Genomic DNA, 23,747 nt, shown 5'->3' with positions numbered 1-23,747 from the left:
ATTCCTAATAGATTCAAGAACAGTTTCTTTCCCCACTGTTATTAGGCTTGTGAATGGGTCTCTCACCTTATAAATTTAATGCTGATGTTGCTTTTTGTGTGCCTTCTCTACAGCTGTAACATTGTATTTCTCGCTTTGTTCTATTACCCTAATACACTTTGTATGATATGCTGTGTCTATACTGCACGCAAAACAAAACCTCTCACTGTATCTAGGTACATGTGACAATAATAAATCAAATCAATGCCACCTAGCCTGCTGTAGTCATGTGATCTCTACTAGAATGTACTTATTTCATGCTTTTCTCCCTTGTTCAGTTCAATAAAGGAATAGTACAAGTAAGACTCTGAAGGAGCTCATAACAGCATCCAAGCTATTATGTATCACACAATCAAGGCCAGGTCATATTGTTCTGTGCAGGACCTTGCTGTGTACAAATTGAACTTCTTGCATTGCAGCACTGCCAACACCTCATTAAATGTAGAATGCTTTGAGATATCCTGCGGTTATGAAAAACAAAATATGTCTTAAGTCTCAAAAGGCCGGCATGAGGTACAAGTAATGAAGAAACATCATTCCAAGAGAAATAAATCCTTAAACAATGATTGTAAGACCAACAAATGCACAGAGCTGCTTCAGCTGGTCAAGTCTGGGACTCACACATGTCAATACTTTTGCTGCGGCTAGAACCTCACCAAAAGATTTAATATTTGCGACAAAAGATTTTGTCATTGTACTTAAATGTTAAAAAGAAGCCAACATTTTCAGTCCTCAAACACTCCATTGGAAAATCAAAAGCTTTACAAATCAGACATACTCTCAACAGGGCCTCAAAACTCAATCTACTGTTAGTTGACACCATCGGACAATGGTTTGGCCAGTGGATGCATGACACATCGGAGACGTGTTGCATTTTAAAACTGCAATTCTAAGGTTACAAATCTTTTGATTTTATCAAGTGATAATATTTTTGATCTATTTACAAATGTAATTTTAATAAACAGTTAGGCAGATATGAACAGTTTACAAATTGATTACAAATAATTATTCTGAAATCACGATATCTCTACCTCTTTAAACAGTTTAGGAGGTGCTGCTAATGCTTTCTCTTCTTCAAGATACTGTTGCCAGGACCAAGCCTTTTTCTTTCCAGGAAGTGGCACAGCTGAGATGAAAAAGAATCCAATAAGTAAACGTTGAGGATTAGTGTATGTAAATAAATATCACATGACACTACAAGAATCTGATTTTATCAACGCATGCAAACATTTCATTTGCTAAGTGCTAGAATCAATAGCACATCTTGGTATTTTCTTGTTTGTCTTCAACAAGCTGCCAATATTTTGAGCCCTTTATCTCATGGCTTTCCCAAAAGGGATAGGAATAAGCCAAGGATCCATTGTGCGTGTCACCTTTCTGGCCAAAACAGGTGACGTTCGGTCAATGAATCTTATGTACTAGCAGGCATATTCTAATGACACTTAAATAAATGAAATTTCCCATGCAACTTTATTTCTGTTTTTTATGCTATAGCAACACGAAATCGGAGGGACACCAAGGATCGTACCATTCAGTGTGGTTACAGATTGTGAGGACATATTGATGGTTAAAGGCTGGAATTTCTGTGGAACTAACATCCAGGGAAGGGGATGTTAAGGGAAGGAATGTTAATAACATTAGCTTGAAGGACAAAGGCCGTCTGCCATTGTTTATTTGAACCCCATCCACAATGACTCCCCACAGGAGATTATATGGAGCTTGTTATAGTGACGATTGAGTCCACATATGGAGCTAGAATCATGGATCCATCTTTCCAGACACTGGAAATCCAACCAAGCCAAAAGGCCACCAAACTGAAAAATAGTCAAAAAAAAACAACCTTTTGCTTCTTATAAGAATTTCACACATTTGTTGTTGTGAATTAATGAATTTTCAGCATCTCATTTATAAATATAATTAGGCAAAAAAGGCACCTGGATGAATCAGCTACTCTGTCACACATATTCATCAGTTTCTATCCATGGTTTAGAACTAATATTCCTGAATCCTACCTGGCCAATAGAAAGTTAACTAATCCTTTTGTGAAATGTACCAAGCTTTTCCATTCAACCAACTTCATCAATAATCAGGCAACAAATGCTGTGTTATCCTGCTTTGATACCCTTAACTTGAAATTGAGTCAGTCTCCTCAAGCCAATTTTTTGGGCATAAATTCAAGTAAATAACTTAAAAATCTCTGTCAAATTCTTTCTTCTCATTTTCAATAAAAGATGTTGGTTAGCTCAATTGGCTGGACAGTGGTGTGTAATGCAGAGTGACATCAACAGTGTGGGCTCAATTTCTGCAACGGCTGAGATTACTTTGAAGAACTCACTCTCCAAGTTCCCCTTCACCTGAGGCATGGTGACCCTCAGGTTAAACCACCACCATAATAATAATGTGTGAAGCTGGATGAACACAGCAGGCCAAGCAGCATCTCAGGAGCACAAAAGCTGACGTTTCGGGCCTAGACCCTTCATCAGAGAGGGGGATGGGGGGAGGGTTCTGGAATAAATAGGGAGAGAGGGGGAGGCGGACTGAAGATGGGGTGAACCTTCAGTTCACCTGGGCCATCTCCAGCACATCCCTCACCTTCCTGGACCTCTCAGTTTCCATCTCAGGCAACCAGCTTGTAACTGATGTCCATTTCAAGCCCACCGACTCCCACAGCTACCTAGAATACACCTCCTCCCACCCACCCTCCTGCAAAAATTCCATCCCCTATTCCCAATTCCTCCGCCTCCGCCGCATCTGCTCCCACAATGAGGTATTCCACTCCCGCACATCCCAGATGTCCAAGTTCTTCAAGGACTGCAACTTTCCCCCCCACAGTCGTCGAGAACGCCCTTGACTGCATCTCCCGCATTTCCCGCAACACATCTCTCACACCCTGCCCCAGCCACAACCGCCCAAAGAAGACCCCCTCGTTCTCACACACCACCCCACCAACCTCCGGACACAACGTATCATCCTCCGACACTTCCGCCATCTACAATCCGACCCCACCACCCAAGACATTTTTCCATCCCCACCCTTGTCTGCTTTCCGGAGAGACCACTCTCTCCGTGACTTCCTTGTTCGCTCCACACTGCCCTCCAACCCCACCACACCTGGCACCTTCCCCTGCAATCGCAGGAAATGCTACACTTGCCCCCACACCTCCTCCCTCACTCCTATCCCAGGCCCCAAGATGACTTTCCATATTAAGCAGAGGTTCACCTGCACATCTGCCAATGTGGTATACTGTATCCATTGTACCCGGTGTGGCTTCCTCTACATTGGGGAAACCAAGCGGAGGCTTGGGGACCGCTTTGCAGAACACCTCCGCTCCGTTCGCAATAAACAACTGCACCTCCCAGTCACGAACCATTTCAACTCCCCCTCCCATTCTTTAGATGACATGTCCATCATGGGCCTCCTGCAGTGCCACAATGATGCCACCCGAAGGTTGCAGGAACAGCAACTCATATTCCGCTTGGGAACCCTGCAGCCCAATGGTATCAATGTGGACTTCACAAGCTTCAAAATCTCCCTTTCCCCCACCGCGTCCCAAAAGCAGCCCAGTTCGCCCCCTCCCCCCACTGCACCACACAACCAGCCCAGCTCTTCCCCTCCCCCCACTGCATCCCAAAACCAGCCCAGCCTGTCTCTGCCTCCCTAACCTGTTCTTCCTCTCACACATCCCTTCCTCCCACCCCAAGCCGCACCTCCATTTCCATACCTACTAACCTCATCCCACCTCCTTGACCTGTCCGTCTTCCCTGGACTGACCTATCCCCTCCCTACCTCCCCACCTATACTCTCCTCTCCACCTATCTTCTTTTCTCTCCATCTTCGGTCCACCTCCCCTTCTCTCCCTATTTATTCCAGAACCCTCACCCCATCCCCCTCTCTGATGAAGGGTCTAGGCCCGAAACGTCAGCTTTTGTGCTCCTGAGATGCTGCTTGGCCTGCTGTGTTCATCCAGCTTCACACTTGATTATCTTGGATTCTCCAGCATCTGCAGTTCCCATTATCACTTAAACCACCACCAGTTGCTTCTCTCACTAATGAGACAACAACGTTGTGTCCCATAAGACTACAGTAACTTTACCTTTTTATACCAGCTCAACAAGTTTTCTTTTAACCCATGCAACTTTAGAAATTAGTCTCACGACATTTCATGGGCGTCCCTCCCAACATTTTGATTTAGTAATGCAGATGACAGAACCAAGCCTAAGACTTACTGAATCTCAGATAAACTTCAACACTGTCTTCTTTAACACATCAATTACATATGGAGGGTGACAGTCTAATGGTATAATAGTTAGATTATTAATACAGGAGACCTGGGTAATGATCTAGGCACCCAGGTTCAAATCCTGCCACGGCAGATAATGGAATGTGAATTCAATAAAGTCTGTGTTATGAGTCTAAAGATGACTACAAAACTATTGTTGATTCTTAGGACAACAATCTGGGTCACTAATGTCCTTTAGGGGAGGAAATCTGTCATTCTTACTTGGTTCTATATGTGACTCCAGGCCCACATCAATGTGGTTGACTCTCAATTGCCCTCTGGGCAATAAACTCTGGCCTGGCCAGCATCATCTGCATTCCCTATTTGCTTTCTGGTTCACCAGCTAATAATACTTAACAATCCATCTATCAAATCCTCAAAACTTATCTTTTAATTTCATGAATGCTACTATTTAACATGTACGGTACACTTTGTCTTTTACTGTCTCATTTCAAAACATTACAATTATCTGTGGTGAATTTCATCTGACACCTTCTGAATCTCTGCTGGATCAATTGAAGCAAACTAGCAAAGACTCAAATATTTTTCTCACAATGTGGCAATGTAATCTGAAGCTTCAGCATTGACACATTTTTTCCCCCAAGGTGGGCGCTAACCAATCCATTGCAATGTTTCCCTATCCACTGCATGAGATGGTGTAAATTTTCACCTTTATCACTTAGGTCATACTTCGGTGGAAACTACCATCTTTTACAGAAACCAAATAAGTTTTCATCCCATTTATTTCTTTGATTTCAGATTGGTTCTATCAATGCAAACTAATTAATTAAGCAGAAGTGGATCGATCCTGAATGTTGCAAAGCTATTTCATGCAAAAAGATTAAACCTGTGATCACCAAGCCTGACAGCTGCACAGCATTTCTTCCGTCGGGTATTTCGCAGAGCAAAAGGAAACCATAAGGACCATTTATTCCTGGTCCTATCGCTGAACGGAACTTTCATACATATGTCCTTGAGATATTGTAAAGATGTTACATTTATAATGTTTTGGGACTCTCTCATTATTTTGTGATAGAATTGAGAAATGAACACGGTTACTTGACCTATTGGGTGACTGAGCTTGATCTAAGCTTGGGTGGCTTGATTGATAAAAACTAAAGGCTTGGGGTTGGGGAGGCGTCCAACTTGCTTTACTGGGAACATGGTGCAAGATGTTCATACCTGCAGACAATAGCAAGTACATTTGCAATGACTGTGGATATACTGTTAGTTTTCAAGTGTCTTAAAAAGTTGTGAGCCAGGTCACGCATTATAAATGGTCATATTTTAAACTATCTATTTAATTCCAAGCTGCCATGCAACTGGGAGTTGAGGCAATAGCTAATTAAGATTTCTACTTGGATACATGGCCCATATATATTTCATGCTCCAATGTAGATGAGCTTTAGGAAGGAAATATGAATAGGGAACTGTAGCAACGTTAGATAAAATTCTAAAATCTTGAAATCATGTCCTGTGGTGCTTCAAGTCACTATAAATTCAAATATATTTTCACAAACTGTCAGTCTCTATGACAATTATTGTAGATGTCACATGTAGATGTGACTAAAATGTAAATTACATACTTGGCCAGGGAAACAATAAAACAATATGGTTCAAATAAAAATAGTTGAGTACCCTGTTTCGAGAACTTGGAATTTGGTTCAGCAAACCGATTGTTTTTGAAGTTCAGGTGGTTAGTCAGCACTGTAGACATTTTTATCTTCATTTTTCCATCATCCCGCACTTCCTCCTGCAGCACAATCAAGTTAAAAACATTCCACTCGTGAAAAGAAAGCATCAGGTGGTATTTTGGTAAGTTCAATTTTGTACCTTGTTCGATAACATCATGTGTGGCACACCTTTAGTTTCTACAGCTGCATAAAACAATTCCTTCTATAGTTGATCAAAAATTAACAGCACCCTGGGTACACCAGATGCAACCGCAATTTATTCAGAGTAATGTGTTTTTGATACCACATAATAGCATAGATTTTTTTTGCCAAATTAGAATGACTCACCAGAGGATTATATTTTAATACTATAGTTCTACCAATAAGATTACATTTTCCTAGCCGATGCTAATGTTACATGAAATAAATTATGTGCAGACATTGCAACATTAAGCATGAAGCCTTTTGAAATAATATAATTCAAACAAATGTGGAAAAGGTGATCAGTCTGAAGCTTGTCAATTCTCCAACAAAAGCTCTCAGAAATTTTATCGACATAATTCTCACCAAAGTTCACAGCAATCATTTGCATCAGTAAATATTAAGTTTCACCGAATAACATTCATTATAAGCACCCAGACAATTCTCACATTTGTCTGACATTAAACTTGAGCTTTTCAAAGTCCTGTTTGTATTGCACAGCTTTTACTACCAGTGTAAATTTGCCTTTCTTCACTCAAGTACTCCTTCTTTGGAAGTCCTTTGTTTTAATTATAGTGCATGACACATTCCATTCTTCAAGTTTATATCATTGAAATTATTTATCTCTTAAGCATTGCAACATTTCATCCAACAATCAAATACAGAATGTTGCTTTTCTCATTTAGAGTTACAGTCAAAAATTCAGACGTCAAAAAATGTGAGATTCTCTGTCCCTCTTACGCATGGCTAGCTTACCATTTTTAATATAACCTTTGATACAACATTCAGGGGTCTCATGCTCCTTTTCCCCACATTGCAAAGATACTGCATCATTGTTTGCTTCTTACTCTGGGCACCAGGGTGATGCCATTCAACCACATACAAAGGATGGCTTGGTGCAGAGCCTAAATTGGTGTTTGGTCTAATTTCATAGGTTAGTGAAGGGATTGCTGATGAACAATCAGGTACAGCTGTTTGGTGGGGGCAGAAAATGTCTGCTTTTGGCCAAGCACTCTTATCAGCATCTCAGGGGTCTAGCATCCAGAAGAAAAATGCCAACAAAGCATCTAAATGATACTCAATGAGTCATCCAGACTTAACAGATGGTCACTCAGATTGTACGGTCGACTGCCTGCATTCACAGTGTTTATGTCAGCAGTGCATGAGATGTTCAACATAAACTATACCAGAGAAATCTATGTCAGTGTGGTGCTGAGAAGTTTCATGTTGCTCTGCCTGCCCCCCTACTTCATCTCCCCCTGCCTCTGTAAAACAGGAACCTTTCTAATTTGAGATTATGAAGCACACAGCAAACTGTGATGATATAGACAACCCTCAAATGTATAATGAAGTGTGTTGCAATGGAACTACTAAAGGAGCAATAAAAACAAAACGGCTCTAATCGTTTTCCAGAAGCAATCATAGTGGAAATATTTACTGATTTTTTTCAAAGAAATGCTGCAATTAATACCTTGAACCAATGAAAATGCACTTTTCATCAACAGGAACATCTTTTCAAACCAAAGCACCATTCATTCCAGTTCTACTGCTAACATTCAGTTTCACTGCACACTCTAGCTGCTGGGAAACAAATTCAAAAAGTTCCATTGGATTCAAAACAACTGTGGTGAGCAAATGAGGATCCAATGGATCTCCGTAGTGAGAGGTTATAGTATTGTATGAGCAATTGTTTTTGCTTCTTATTTGACTTGAACTTTGCTTCATAATAACTCAATACCGTGTTTATGCAGTTGACCTGTGAATGATGCTTTTATTGTAGCTATCAATCACACATAAAAAAAAGTGATATACATTCCAGTCAAACTGTACACTCTGCACCATCTGGCTAAGCAGGAGATTTTATGTTTTGTTTCAGCTCATTACTGACTTCTCAGGTGCTGTGAAGAAATTGGAGGGGCAAAGACTCATTACAATAGACCTCTAGTCCCACTGCTCTACTATCTATGGAAATCTCAAAATGATTGGGAATGTGCTTATTTCTGCAGTCGGCACAAATCCACTACGAGGATGCAGATCACGTGATGCAAGGTGTTTCTAGCATCATTGTACTTTTGCACGGGTATACCAGAGGGGCTTGGGTCAAAAAGGTTCTGTGACTACTGGGCTGCAATGTCTTGGGGTATGACCAGATTTATAACAGAAATTTTGTGATGGTGTATATCAATTACCACATCCTGCCAACATCAAATTTTTCATGTAATCATGGGACGCAAAACAAAACCTTCAAGCTTGATGAAATATTGTTTCTTCGAAAAATGCCACTACATAATAACATAAATATCTACAGTTATCACAAACCATGTGGCCATCTTGAAAATCTTCATCAGAATCTTCCTTTAGGTTCGCACTCACTTTCTTCTTGCGCTTTTTGATGCATTTCAGTATTGTTCCAGCATTTTGCTTGATTGGTACATGCTCCACAATGGGCTTTCTGTTGAAGAATCTTGTATTGAAATATGACTTACTCTTGCAAGTTCTAAAAATATTGCATACAAGTATATTATTAAGGTCACAATTATTTAAAATTGTCACCACTGATCAGTTTCAAATTTTTATATTAACTTTTTTTTAATAAAGATGCCACTGAAAACGTATATTAACAAGCTATGGGAAAATTAAGCAGGCAGCCCTTGATTCTAAAGTTGTCAAAATCTGCACTAAAGTTTGAGATGCAATATTTCCAAAATTGGGTTTTTTCCTTCAAAATTCACATTCACAAGTTTGTATTAGGCTTTACATGGTATTAAAAGCGCAAAATAAAAACTGAATCAAAATAACAAGCTACCTTCCTGAACTGCTGCAGACCTTGGAATGTACAGACACCTATAGTGCTGTTAGGAAGGAAGTTCTGCGATTCTGACCCAAGGACACTCAAGGATCACTGATGTAGTTCCAACTCAGGATGGTGTGTGGTTTTGATAGGACCATGCACGTAGTGATATTCCTGTAAATCTTTTGCCCTTGACCTGAGTCTGAAAGGTTCTTTTGGAGTGTTGGTGAATTACTTCACTGCATCTTGTAAATGATAATACAGTACTACTACAGCGTGTCAGTGGTAAAGGGAGTCAATGTTGAAGGTGGTGGATTGGCGTTGACTATCTTGACTATTGTTGGACCCTAATGTATCCATCTATGTCAAGATTGAGTATTCAATCACATGCTTGACTTGTGCTTTGTACAGATCGACAGGCACTGCAGAGACAGAAGGTGAGTTATCCACTACACAATTCCTAGCTTCTGATCTGCTGTTGCAGCCACAGACTTTATAGCATTGGTGCAATTCTGTTTCCATTCAGTGTTAAGTTCATGATACTTATAGTGAAGGATTCAGCAGTGGCAAATACTCACTATTTGGAGAAAGCCATTGTCTGGCTTTATGTAGCAAATGTGAATCAAAGGTCAGAATCAAACAAGACCAGTGTAAAAAGAAAACTGGGAATGGGATAAGGAACATTAAAAAGTTAAGCTTTAAGGCTTTGTGCCTGAATGCATGGAGCATTCTAAATAAAGTAGATGAGTTAATCACACTGAGACATGGGTGCTGCATGACTGGGGATGGGGACTGAGCTTCTAGGGTATTCAATATTTAAGAAGGACAGACAAAAGAAAAAGGTGGTGGAGTTGCATTACTGGTTAAAGAGGATATAAACACAATATTAAGGAAAGGTTTCACCTCAGACAATATAGAATCTGTATAGACTTCAGAACCAGAAAGGGACTAAAAATATTAGTGGGTATTACATGCAGACCACCCAAATTGTAGTGGTGATGGGAACGGCATTAAAGAGGAAATCAGTGTGCATGTGGTGAAGTAACACATGCATTTATGGGTGACTTTAATCAGCTTATAGGTTGGGCAAATCAAATTAGTCACAATATCGTAGAAAAACAATTCCCAAACGATGCCAAGATAATAAAATGTGAGGCCGGATGAACACAGCAGGCCAAGCAGCATCTCAGGAGCACAAAAGCTGACGTTTCGGGCCTAGACCCTTCATCAGAGAGGGATTTTGTGCTCCTGAGATGCTGCTTGGCCTGCTGTGTTCATCCAGCCTCACATTTTATTATCTTGGAATTCTCCAGCATCTGCAGTTCCCATTATCCCCAAAGGATGCCAGTTGGTTTTCTAGGCCAATATGTTGAGGAGCCAACTAGACAACAGGTCATCATAGACTGGGTGTTGTGCAATCACAAAGGAATAAATGATGAGGTCATAGTGAGTGATCCCTTGGAGATGAATGGCTTTAATGTGATAGAGGTAGTTGACTCTGAGACTAGGGTCCTAAATCTTAATGAAGGAAACTGTGATGGTAGCAGGCATGAGTTAGCTGTGATGGAATGGGAAAGGTTGCTGATAAGAATGAGTGAGTACACAATGGCAAACATTCAAAGAGCAAATGAGTGAACTACAAAAACTGTTTACTCTTGACTTGTGCAAGTTTATAAACAGAACAGTGGCCAAACCATGGCTTACCTGGGAAGTTAGAGATAGCATTAAATATAAAAAAGAGGCATTCAAAAATTGGCATAAGAAATAATAGGCCTGAAGATTGGGAACTGTTTAAAAGTATATGCTTCTTTAAAAGTTGCACCACAGGTAAACAGGGTGGTAACAAGGCATTCAGCATGCTTGCCTTCATTGCTCAGACATTTGTGTATAAGAGTTCAGGGGCTGGCTGGGTCTGCACACACTTGGCAGGAATTCACCCAGTTCCCGTCATTAATGCTCCAGAAATCCTGGGGAATGGAAATGGAAATGGAAATTTGAAGTAGGTGCAAACAAGTGTGGATATTAAAAACAATGGAGAAGAACAACCAATTGTGAGGTTTCTTTTTTGTTCTGTGAAATTTGGAAATTAATCTTAATTCGTCGCCCAGCTCCTCAGTTTAAAAATTCTCTTCCTGAAATTTAAATCTGATGATATCCTTGTCCCTCTCTATTTCTACATCCTTCACAAAATCTACAAACCACTCATCATCATTGTCAAGCTCCTTATCTCAAACTCTCTTCAGTTCAAAGCATCGTAAGTCAGAATGCAGGCAACTATGGAGATGAGCCTGAAAGAAAATTCATGCTCGAGGTTCAACTGGGTCAGTCCTTAATAAACTGAAATGTATGTTCATGCAAAGTATTCAAGAGGATAGTAATAACTGAGAGAAATATATGGAGTATTTAAGCAAACCCAGGATTTGGTTTGATACCTCATCTGAAATATTGCATATCTAATTTAACAACTGTGTGTCATTAAGATAACCTGCTCATTGCCCTCAAGTTTAAATGAGACAAAAATACAAATTGCTGGAAAAACTCAGCAGGTCTGGTAGCATCTGTGGGGAAAAATTAGAGTTACCATCAAGTGGCCCTTTCTCAAAACCAATGGTAGCCTACCATCAGTTCTGAGGAAGGGTCATTCGACCTGAAACGTTAACTTTGATTTCTCCCCATAGATGCTGCCAGACCTGCTGAGCTTTTCCAGAAATTTCTATTTTTGTCTCTGGTTTTTCAGCATCCGCAGTTCTTTTAGTTTTTATTAAGTTAAGATGAGGGCTTGAAGGTCAAAACCTATATACTCACAGGTGAGAGCGCCAGTTTATAATCAAGCCTAGCAACGTGGAAATCAAGAGCATCAAAATTGCATTCTTTCTTAGGGAAAGGATAAACCATTAAAATATTAAACAGTTCGTCTAACATTAGTTCTGAGAAAATAATTAGAAATCCACTTTTGTAATGAAGCAAGCGTACTTTTAGAAATGAGGGAGTCCACACCAGAAGGCAATATTCATTGCGCGTCAAAACCCCAACTTTGGTAGTGACAGTAAATTTAAAACAGTAGATCCCCAAGAACCTAATTATCAATTATAAAGCAGGAACAAAAGTGGACTCAGCAGTGACTCCTGTGGAACTCCAACTGCAGTTAAGTTTCCATGTAACATAACCCTTGATTTCTTTTTATTCTGACATTTTTCGATCCACATTTTGAAATGTTTTCCAGTGCCTGTCATTTAAAATGTATTGAAGTTAATGTACACCACAGCTACTACAATCCCACTATCGGTCAGGTTCATTCAGACCAGTAAGCACCTCTCCCTCTTTAAAGATGGGTGTGGCACAATGCGGACAGGAAAAATCAGGCACTGCAGTATTGAACATGGTGAATGCAGTAGCACAGTCTCCTCATGATCCAGCAGAACTAAACACATGGCCACTCCATTTAACAAACTCCCACTGAATTCTGATGATCTGAAATGTTAACGTTATCTCACGGTCTCTACAGATGCTGCCAGATTTGCTGAGCATTTCCAGCATTTTCTGCTTTTATTTACAACTCCCAGAGAGACTTGGCAGTCAGTGCCTCCTTTGCAGGATTTATGTGGCTCTTCTGCCAAAGTCATGACAGATGGGTGGAAAAGCCATGGGATACCCCTGCCAACACCTCCACACCCCCATCCCCTCATGAGAAAGGCACTGAACATGTACAGCATAACAAATCAGGTTTAAATTTATCCCATGCAAAATGCATCAATTTCTACCTCTGAAGTTTTGACATATGCTCTCCTCACAGTACGTTCTGCACCAGAAGCACTAATTGACAACATTTACTTCAATATTCAAATTGTGGTCACACCACTTCTTCAGAGACTCCCTATTACTTCACAGAATCGTCCTCTACGGACATAATTATATGCTTTTCCTTTAACTTAGCTTGAACCTGCCAGTATACAGTGTGGTGACAGTTTTGATGGATAAAATTCTGTTCCCAAGTCACGGAATTCACAATCAAAACAGAAAGCTCTTTACTTTAACATAAGGTTTTGCGAGTTTCATTTCTACTTACTGAACTTTGTATTGTTGCTGGCAGTTTGTGCCACAGAAGCAATCATGTTGATTGGACTCCTCCATTACCCGATAGCTTCCACAGTTTTCAAAGCAGCAGATGCCTTCCATGTGGGACATGTCATTTGCACTACCACCTTCAGTAATGCCTTCTGCTACGACATACAATAAGGAAACAATAGGCAATTTAATTTGGTGACGATTATGCAATAGCCACACTTCGGTTAGCCTCAGTCAGCTTGAGTTCCACATGCTCCAGTCAATCAGCTTTAAGAATGTTGCCCTGCATGGTCCTGTTCCACCTTACTTTGGGAATCTCCTCCAGCTATATATATGCACTGTTCACTATTTTGACTCTGGCCCACTCTTTTCTAATGCTACTGCAGATACTGCCCTCCATAATTTTTTTCAGTTCACTTCCAGTCTTCAAAAGCAGAAGTAAAACCTTTCTCCTTCATTTCCTACTGCCAGCCCACATGGTGAAAATGGCTGTCCATCATTATGTACATCATTTTGATAACTCTGTGCTTGAAGAATGCAACAATGGTACATTGGGAATAGTGTCTTTGCCAACATCAGCAAACTAACATCACTGAAACAGAATATCAGGTCATTTATCTTCTTGGTGTCCCTGAATCTTTTCACACAAATTTGTCACCATACTTCCCTACATTGTAACAATGATGATGCTTCAGAAATATTTGTTTCTGAAGTTCTTCGGGATGTCCTGAAATTGTAAAACACGCTAAGTGAATTCTTTCTTTCTTTCTTCAGATTGAAGCCGATTCTTTCCCAGAGCCTCAAAACTGCTTTCTCCTCATATCAAGTTTTTAATCCCATCTTGGGATCCACTCAATTCAATCCATAATATTTTGAAGAGCTTATGATTTACTTTTGATGTTGTGCTGTTCATCAACTTTAAGTTTAAAAAGATTAAGTTTAGAAAAGTTTGCAATTCTTCAACCAACAAGTAAAGGACTATTTTAACTGTTTTTCTTTGGAATACTCAATCAAATACTGTTATACATCTTATTGTCTAAGAATTTAATCTTCTATTCTTTTCAGTTGTAAATATGTCTTTATTTATAGTAGACAGGTGACCTCAGTCAAGAATGCTCCATGAATCTTGTTTATGACAATCCTTTACTGCGCACAAAATAAACAATTGTGGAATTATGCTGCGTGGTCTGCTGTGTTCATCCAGTTCCACACTTTGTTATCATCTATTGAAGAAGTTCCTTTTTGCAGCTTTCTGTCTTCACTATTCTGCAGGTGTCCAGGAAATCAAGCTTTTTTAACCTTGTCCCTTACCTAGAACATGGTAACCCTCAGGTTAAGCCACCACCAGTTGCCATCTCTAATGACACAGCAGCCTTTGGGTCTTTGGTGACCTATTACTTTTAATTCTGCAGTACACATCATCAAAACATGGTTAGCATTCGCCAACGGTACAACTATAGTCAATCATACTCCAGGAAATCTTATTTCTAATTTATCATCCCTCCTTTGTAAATCACCTATGCACGACATCACAGACTACGCTTGTAATTTGCTGCATGAAATCCTCACACAGTAATACATTTAATGCATTGTGCTTTTCCATAGGCCTTAAAGGCTGAACCCAGTTGAGACTCATGTGAATCAAGGCTCCTCAGTTTAACTGCAAGATTCCTGGATCATTACCATCGCAGATTCACATCCAAAATTTACCACATAGTTGACATTAAGCTTGATGTGAATAATTCACACTGCCAGTGTGAGAGACTGGGGTAATTAATCAGGGTCTGGGGATAAACAATAGAATTGGGATGAAGCGTGTTGTCCTGTCTATCAGGCCATAGAGTAACTGACTCAACAGTGCTTGATGTCAACACTAGGCACCACATAGAGAAATTTATCATTTTCCAGCACAAGTTGAAGATTTTAGTATGCATTCTCTTTCCCCATCACCCAAGGTAACTACACTGCCCACAAACAATGAGAATCTACGATCTCCAGAAATTGAGCATTGGGCTTCACTAAGGCATGCAATTGTAGCTTTAAATATCCATTTGAAGTAAACACAAATTACTGTTTATGCGTTCAACAAGTTGCTCACAGAATGGATATTGTCATTACACATATACTATTGAATAGCGGAAACCAAGATCTTTTAAACTCAAGGCAAACAAGAGGCCAAGGTCAGAATAGTAGGGATCTCAGGGTCAGGAATGGGAGTGAACCAGATAATGCCACGTAAATAACTTAAGTCTGGACAGTACACCCCTCAGAACATAGGCCAAACGCCAGCTTAAAGTTGGGGCTTGACCCTCACCTAAATGATTTAGGAAGTGCTGATAACCTCTAAGGTTAAATTTTGTGATGGAAATACCCCTCAGATACGTTCCAGGGCAGTGGGGAATGCAATCACTGGGGTAATGCACTCCAGTTCTGCATGGTGTCACTTCCTTGAAGAACAAACCTCTCTGTAGTTTTCAAGCATAAGGGACATTCAAGAATCCTTAATTAAACAAACCTAACACCTGCCCAGATCTTTGGTGACTAATTTTGTAAAAGGGATCCCTGATTGGGGTCGTTAAACTGGGCATATTGGGAGGCACTGGCTGACAGATATAATCAGGAGTCATAGAGAGTCTCCTTGTCGTAGGGACTGGCTCGGAGCTGGCTGGTCAGAGTTCATGCACTGTGCACATGTAATTAAAAGGTGACTTGATTGGATACCCGGCCTCCTTGAAGTTATTTCAGTCTTCCAACAGGCATTGATACTCTAATTAACATCTTTGAGAGGCCAAACATCTCAGGCATTTGCTTTTGTATTTGCTGAGAGACATCAGCTTGTTGCACTGTTCAATTTCTTTTAGATTGGCACCATTCCCATGTTTTGGATGAAATACCTGTGTGGCCTATTTGTTCCCTGTACCACACATTCCCAATCCTGCATGGCTGCGTACCCATATCACTCATAGGAAGATAAATTCAGACCCATGTCTGCAGATTTGGTGCAGGCTTTCTCACAGTTAAATTGGTGAGCATTTTACTTCCAAAGCATCAGCAAAACTCACTATAAATTAAACTGAACCTGCGATTACATTATCCTAATGTATAAACCTTAGAGAAATTGAGTTCCCCTCTCAGTCCCCTCATTAGCTTCACTAAGGCATGCAATTGTAATTTTAAATGTCCATTTGAAGTAAATACAAATTACTGTTTATGCATTCACCTAGTTGCTCTCAGAATGGATATTGTCATTACACATACATCACTTTTGAATAATGGAAACAAGATAATTTATAACACTGGGGGTGTTATAGTATTCTCTAGGCTAATAGAAATCACAGATTCAGATTATTAAATTTTGAGAGTTGTACAGATGATCATAAATGTCCATGGCTTGGATTTAAGGAGCATATGATCATGTATTAAAACTTGATTCTTCAATCTACGATGGTTGGACTCTGTCAATGCAGCAGCAAAGACCCGATTACTGTGTCAGAATGTGGGAAAACAGCTAGTGCAGTAACCAATGTCAGGAATTATTAACTGAAGAGGGGACCAGGCTTGTGTTTAACAGTACCTCCATCCTAAACCTGATTTTAGCAAGCAAGCAGAACATATAATAGCAATCTAAAAATCATTAAGAATGTCCTCTAACATTGAAAGTGACCTAATGCCATTTTAGAACTCAACAGTGTGAAGCACATTGCGCACATTATGAGCCAATTCAGCCAAAACAGAAGTCAAAATATAACAACATTTTGTAGTTCTTGCTTTATGGAACCCAATCTGATTCCTCTATCTTTTCTCCAGCCCTCACAAACAACAGCCAGTAGCCTATTGCTATGGTCATGAGTTGACTGTGTACATTCTTCTCCTGGCCCACCATCAGGTGATCCTTTGTTAATGAGGCTCTGCCTACACCAAACTTCCAATGACCACCCAAAAGCACTCAAAAGGAAACTTTAACCCAGTATCTCACATGACAATTGTTACCTGAAGACAGCAAAAGCATGGTTCTTGCTCATATCACTAAAGATCAATGTGGATTAGTCTCTTCAGGGCAAAAAGAAGAAAGGTATTCTATCTTTAGCTACTATTATATCTCTCATATTTACTTTCACTGTTGACTCCATCACATTGAAATTCTGGGTGACACTTGATTTGTAAAAGTATAAACAGATTCAATAGCAGTAGTTTTAACATGCTGCTTTAACTCATACACAACAGTGTTGAAGCATGCTTGTGCTGAGAAAAGATTGAGTATTCACCTCACTGTATGCAAATAAGCAACTTTGCTCTTTGATGTCTCCTATAAATCATTATATAATTCCTCACCAACCAGGTTTATTCATTCGGTGGTCAAGATATATGGATAAAACTGCTATGACATGATTGCAACTCATTCTAATGATTTGGAAATAGCCACACTCAAATCACAGCAACTTCTTGATAAAACTGAATTGAACCAGTTGATTTAAGAGAAGTGTACAGCATTTCAGTTTCAGGATTACTGTGTACATACAAAGTATTAGATGAGTACTTTGTGGCATCACAAATACATCTTTTAAAAGCACCATCAAGAGATAAGCACATACAGATTGATGTTTTTTTTTCATAATCTCAACTCAGCCTGCAGTACGGTCAGTACAAAATTGCAATCAATGGAGAGCATACAAACCATAATTTTCACTTGACAGATAATAACAAACTACATGCTTCCAAGTTCCTTGGATATTTCATGCCCTGTGAAGTCCACATGAGCACCAAATTACATAATCACAAAGAAACTCTGAGCAGTTCACCCACGTTATCCTATCAATTCTAAATGTGCTAAAAACATTTAGAAACAAATTAGAAAATACTTTCCAACTAGAAAAGCATTAAATCATTTGATGGACGCATACCCAAGGATGACTATCTATGTTGCAAAGGCAGCATGGGTTCATCACCTAAAACGAACTTCAAAAACACATGCTTTCATATTAACCACACAGTAACACAAGTTCAACCAACTAAGTTAATCCATTAGATTTTCAGTCTCAAAATCTTTCATTATTCACAACTTAAGAGCACAGAACTTTCTCTGAAAGCTTTCTCAGTCTAGAGGCTGCTGCATTATTATCTACTTCTTAAATCCCTGGGCAGAAAGTCTTCACTTTCTTTCTCTTCTATTCAGTTCTGCAATAACAATGGGTGGTGCATTTTCACAGGGATTCTCCATCTTGTTTGCTGCAATATTATGAGAACTACTTCTGAAACCTCAAGAAGCAGCACAGTTGCAAGCTTTTCTTTGCCAAGACTGCTGACGTCAATCAGGACAACTCCCAAAGCAATCTCTCCTGATGTCTCACCTCGTCCACTGCAAAATATATTGTCACCTCTTTCAGTATTCTTTCCTGATTCATTCAGCACAGTATTGTTAGCCTCTAAGTCTCAATTGTGAATCTTCTTTTCTACTATTATTTCCTTCCAAATGCTTTTGTGGTCATTTTTCTCTTTCTAAATATGGTTTTGCATTGTGATTCATTGAACAGTTGCATTTCGAAGAAATTTCTAAAAACATACACAACTGAGGGATATGTTTCCTATCTTTTTTAACGTGAAAACAACTGATCATTAATCACCATATTTTTATTTGAAGGCTTCTTTTAAAACTGCGTTGCATTTCATTGTAAATTTCCTATGTTTTCTGTTCTGTCAGTCATAATTACCTGCTTAAACAAAGTTCACAACTTCCTTCCAGTTTGTTAAAGACAAACAAGTATATTCTTTTCCAGCAAACATGGACCCTTAAGGTGTCTCTTTCTCACTGTTATCTTAGAGGGCTGTGGATGCTTATGCATTGATAGCTAAGACTCTTGGGGGCCCAAGTGAAGGTATTGGGCAGGCAAGTGGAATTGATATTAAAGATCAGACATGATCTTACTGAGTAGCAAAGCAAGCTAAAAGGGTAGAAATGGCCTGCACTTGCTCGGATATTTTTAATGATCTCATTCAGACTGTGAATATACAACAAAAAAGGTACTTTTACAATCTCAGGACATCCCAAAGCACTTTACAAACAATAATTCTTTTAAGAGTTGTCACTGTGGTAACTGGGAGAAATTGGAAGTAATTATGCACAGCAAGGTCTCATAAACAATAATTAAATCATTGATAATGGGACAGATGTTGATCAGAGCACCAGCTAAGTCATCTGTTCTCCTCTGAACTGTACCATACAATCTAATACAACTCTATAAAAGCTGGAACATTAATTTAACGCCTTGTCCAAGAGACTGCACTGAATTATCAGCCTAGATTATGTGGGCAAGTCAGCTAAACAAGATGTGATCCAAAAATGTTTTTCCTCAGAAGTAGGAGTGTAAGATTGAATTATAAAATCACAGAATCCCTACAATGTGCAAGCTGGCCATTTGGCCCACTGAGTCCACATCGACCCTCCGAAGAGCATCCCACCCCTCTACCTCATCCTTGTAACTCCACATTTTCCATGGCCAATCCACGTAACCAACACATCTTTGGACTGAGGGAGGAAACCAGAGCACGTGGTGGAAATCCACACAGACCTGCGGAGAATGTGCAAACTCCACACAGACAATTGCCTGAGGATGGAATCGAACCCAGGGCTCTGGCGTTGTGAGTCAATGGTGCTAACCACTGCACCACTGTTACGCCAGATTAATTATTTTTCAACACTTAATCATTTTCACATGATGAAACATGTGAGCAAGTAAATCATATTCTGTTTAATTGTAGCTAGTTGTAAAAAAAACTCTAATGAAAAATGCCACATGGTCCAAAGTAAGGTCATGGCTTGATGCCTGCTCTTATGGTTCAAGCTGACGTCAACCTGATGGGCTACAAATATGAAAAAACTTTTGAAGAGAACAAAGTTCTTAATCAGGATACACCTATGTGTTTTAATTTCTCCAGTCTTGTAACACAAAACTCGGTAACAAACCTACATATATCAGATTTATAGGCTAATTTGACCTTTAATTGTTTTGGGCATTTACTGTTGCAGTCTAGTCATACATGGTTTGTTTAGTTCAAGGGCTTTGATAGGTTCTGGAGAACATTCACATGTGTCAGCTGGGATGATATTAGATCATTACAGGGTAACGCCAAACTTTTAAGCACTTAGGAACATTGACTTTATGGTGCTATTTTGCCATAGAAAATGTCTATGGAGTCGGTACACTATGAGAGAGAAGCTATAACAAAAAGCACAATCTTACAAATGAATCGACATGTCAAAGAGCAGATTAGGTAACAATTGTAAATGATTTAATGAGACAACCATTCCGTTTAAATAAAAAAATTTGGAATTGGATAGATACTGCGTAATCAATCCAATATTGACCATTAATTGTTTACACTATTATAAGCCAATTACAGTTCTGGATACCTACGATCATGCAGCAGGTAGTGGCTAGTGGGTTAATTAGTGATGATTCTTTGTGACTCATAACACAAGAAAGGAAAACTGAAGACAGAAGAACATGTTCAGTCAAGAGAAGAGAACAAGACGCCTGTGCCAGTAAACTAGTGTCACAAACTGGCATCACGAAGTGGGTGAACGTAAAAACTAATAGCTCATATCCTCCCACGTCATTGCCCAACTCCCACCCCCACATCCTGCCTACCAGCCTCATCCCCACCTTCTTGACCTGTCCATCTTCACCCCCCCACATACTCACGCCTCCCTCCCAAGTGACCAACCCCTACCCTAACTCCCCACCTACACTCACATTTACTGGCTCCATCCCCGCCTCCTATCTGCTCCTCTATCCACCTTCCATCATCTCCTCCCAGCTCTCTATTTATTTCAGAGTCCCCTTCCCCTTCCCCATTTCTGAAGAAATGTCCAGATCCTGCTCCTCTGATGCTGCCTGGCCTGCTGTATTCATCCAGCTCTACACCTTGTTAGCTCATATCTTTTGTAATTGTTATGAAAAACGTAATTAACTCTGTAAAACTTGAAAAACATACTTGTCCCCAGACTGGACCTTATAGCTAAACAGGATTGATAACTTTTCACTGATTATCTCAACTCAATGGCATTTGTGCAATAGTTAGAGATAACCTTTGAGTCAGTGTGAACAGAGATGAGGAATAGTCGGGGAAAGATGTCACTGGGAGGGGGGTGGAATGTGGGGTAGCTGACAGGCATCCTAACAGGAAAAACAATGTTTCTAATGATAAAGGGATAGCAATAATTATGAGTGGCATTGACCCGCAAAGAAACAGGAAAAATCCAATTTGCAGTGGTAAGCCTGGATTCTGGAACTGAACAGAATGGAGACTGTATTAGGCTTGATGTAATGTAAGATGACAGGATTAATTGTTGATTTTGGAGTTACGGTACCCTCTAAACTGCAATGACCAGAATACAATGGCATTCTACAGCCAGCTTGCAAGGGAGACAATTGGGTGTAAAATTAGCATAGGCATGAAACCTGAGCTAAACAGTGAACAGGCATACAAAGCTACGTAATGCAGGAAGATCAATAGAGTCACAGTGTTCTGAGATTTTAGGAGAATATGCAGAATAAGTATATTCCTGCTAAAAAGAAAAATTCTAAAAAGGGACACCGACCATCATTGGCTACCTCAGTAAGATAGAGAACTTACCAGAGTAAAGGAAAAACAAGTGGTGAGTCAGATAATTGGTCAAAATATAAGGAACAGCAGAAAATGACTAAAGGATTAATCAGGAGGAAGAAATTAGATGATGAGAGGAAGTTGGTGTGGAATGTAAAAACAGATAGCAAGAGTTTCAACCCTTCAACAGGAAAAAAATAAATAAAATGACACTTATTGGCATTACCATCACTGAATTCTCCAGTATCAACATCCCAAGCATTGCCATTGACCAGAAACTAAACTGGACTAATCTCCCCTTCCCCTACTGCATCCCTAAACCAGCCCAGTTCATCCCCTCCCCCCACTGCACCACACAACCAGCCCAGCTCTTCCCCCCCACCCACTGCATCCCAAAACCAGTCCAACCTGTCTCTGCCTCCCTAACCGGTTCTTCCTCTCACCCATCCCTTCCTCCCACCCCAAGCCGCACCCCCAGCTACCTACTAACCTCATCCCACCTCCTTGACCTGTCCGTCTTCCCTGGACTGACCTATCCCCTCCCTACCTCCCCACCTACACCCTCTCCACCTATCTTCTTTACTCTCCATCTTCGGTCCGCCTCCCCCTCTCTCCCTATTTATTCCAGTTCCCTCCCCCCATCCCCCTCTCTGATGAAGGGTCTAGGCCCGAAACGTCAGCTTTTGTGCTCCTGAGATGCTGCTTGGCCCGCTGTGTTCATCCAACCTCACATTTTATTATCTTGGAATCTCCAGCATCTGCAGTTCCCATTATCTCTAACCATATTAATAACATGGTTACAGACAGTCTGAAGCTTAGAATTCTGTTATTCAATTTGTTGGTGGTATCCTCAACACAAGTCCACCACGTACAAAGCACAAGTTGGGAGTATGTTGGAATATTACCCGCTTGTCTGATTACTGTAGCTCCAAAGACATTCACGGAGGTTGTAGAAGGAAGCAGTCTGTTTGATCGGCACCTCATTCATCATCATCAACATTCACTCCCTCCACCATTGATGCATAGTTGCATACACAGGATGCATTGCAGCAACTCAGCAAGGTTCCTTCAACAGGACCTGCCAAACCTACAACTTCAACCACTTAGAAAGACAATAGCAGCATTTCCATTCTTACCTGACTTCAGGACTATATCTCTGTTCGTTCACTTTCGCTGGGTCAAAATTCTTGAACTCTCTCCAAGTCCATCTGGTGCTGGTACACTGACAGCGCTTTTAGGGACAGTCACTCATCCAGAATTGCTCACCACCACTACCTTTTCAAGGGCAACTCTGGATGAGCGACAATGATAGTTCTGACACCCCAAAAAGATTAAAAATGTGTCCAAATCCCATGTGACCAACAATCCCGATGTTGCTGTACCCAGCTTGTCACCTATCAATTCTCTCCAGCCTGGTATAAATTACATTGTTTGCATGAATTAGTGGTCACTGAGTCCATCCCTCATGTATTAAAGGAGTATTGCTTTGAAAGGGTTGCAATTGACAATAGTGGTCTTTTAAAGCCTTGAATACTCAATGGCAGGGAATGTGTGTGGGAAGGGGGTTGCATGTGTGTGTGGAGTTTACAGAGGCTAAGAGGGTAGCCAGACACTGAAAAGCAGAAGCAATGAACCGCAAATTGTAAAAAGGTTATCCTGTACACATTCCTGTTTTGGATACAGCAAACAGATGGAGGAATGTTGCGGCCATCAAAGAGGATACCTCAGAAATATACACAGGATGCCACAAGAAAGGGAGACTCAGCACTGCATTCGCCCAGAACTCCAGACCAGGGCTAGAAAACTGGCCTGACAAAAACAGGCAAGGTAAACAGGATGGCACCGTGGCTCAGTGGTTAGCACAGCTGCCTCACAGTGCCAGGGAGCTGGGTTTGATTCCTCAGTAAGACTGAGAAGTTTTACTGAGTTTGCATGTTCTCCTCGTGTCTGCATGGGCATCCTCCAGGTGCTCACCACCATTACCACTGCCTCCCACAATCCAAAGATGAGTAACTGAAGTAGGCTGGCCATGCTAAATTTCTGATTATGTACAGTGATCGGCAGGTTAGTGGATTAGCCATGGGAAATACAAGGT

General features: G+C 40.3%; 1 protein-coding gene across 9 annotated transcripts in view; it reads right to left on the bottom strand.

Moving 5' to 3' along the window:
• The window catches only part of LOC125451546 (lethal(3)malignant brain tumor-like protein 4), a 290,557-nt gene that overhangs the window by 214,733 nt on the left and 52,077 nt on the right, over positions 1–23,747 (bottom strand). For 6 of the 9 annotated variants that reach the window (XM_059645840.1, XM_059645841.1, XM_059645839.1 and 3 more), the window contains 4 exons: positions 13,050–13,203; positions 8,512–8,689; positions 5,957–6,071; positions 1,071–1,165 (listed from right to left, as the gene is read on the bottom strand). In XM_059645840.1, the coding sequence (XP_059501823.1) occupies positions 1,071–1,165; positions 5,957–6,071; positions 8,512–8,689; positions 13,050–13,203 (542 nt within the window). The remainder of the gene's footprint in view (positions 1–1,070; positions 1,166–5,956; positions 6,072–8,511; positions 8,690–13,049; positions 13,204–23,747) is intronic. The other 3 variants (XM_059645844.1, XM_059645843.1, XM_059645845.1) reach the window with 3 other exon arrangements.

This window comes from Stegostoma tigrinum, chromosome 5 (assembly GCF_030684315.1).
Source record: "Stegostoma tigrinum isolate sSteTig4 chromosome 5, sSteTig4.hap1, whole genome shotgun sequence".
In the NCBI taxonomy this organism is placed as follows: Eukaryota; Metazoa; Chordata; class Chondrichthyes; order Orectolobiformes; family Stegostomatidae; genus Stegostoma; species Stegostoma tigrinum.
Note: the sequence above shows the minus strand (reverse complement) of the source record. Positions and strands in the feature narration are given on the sequence as shown.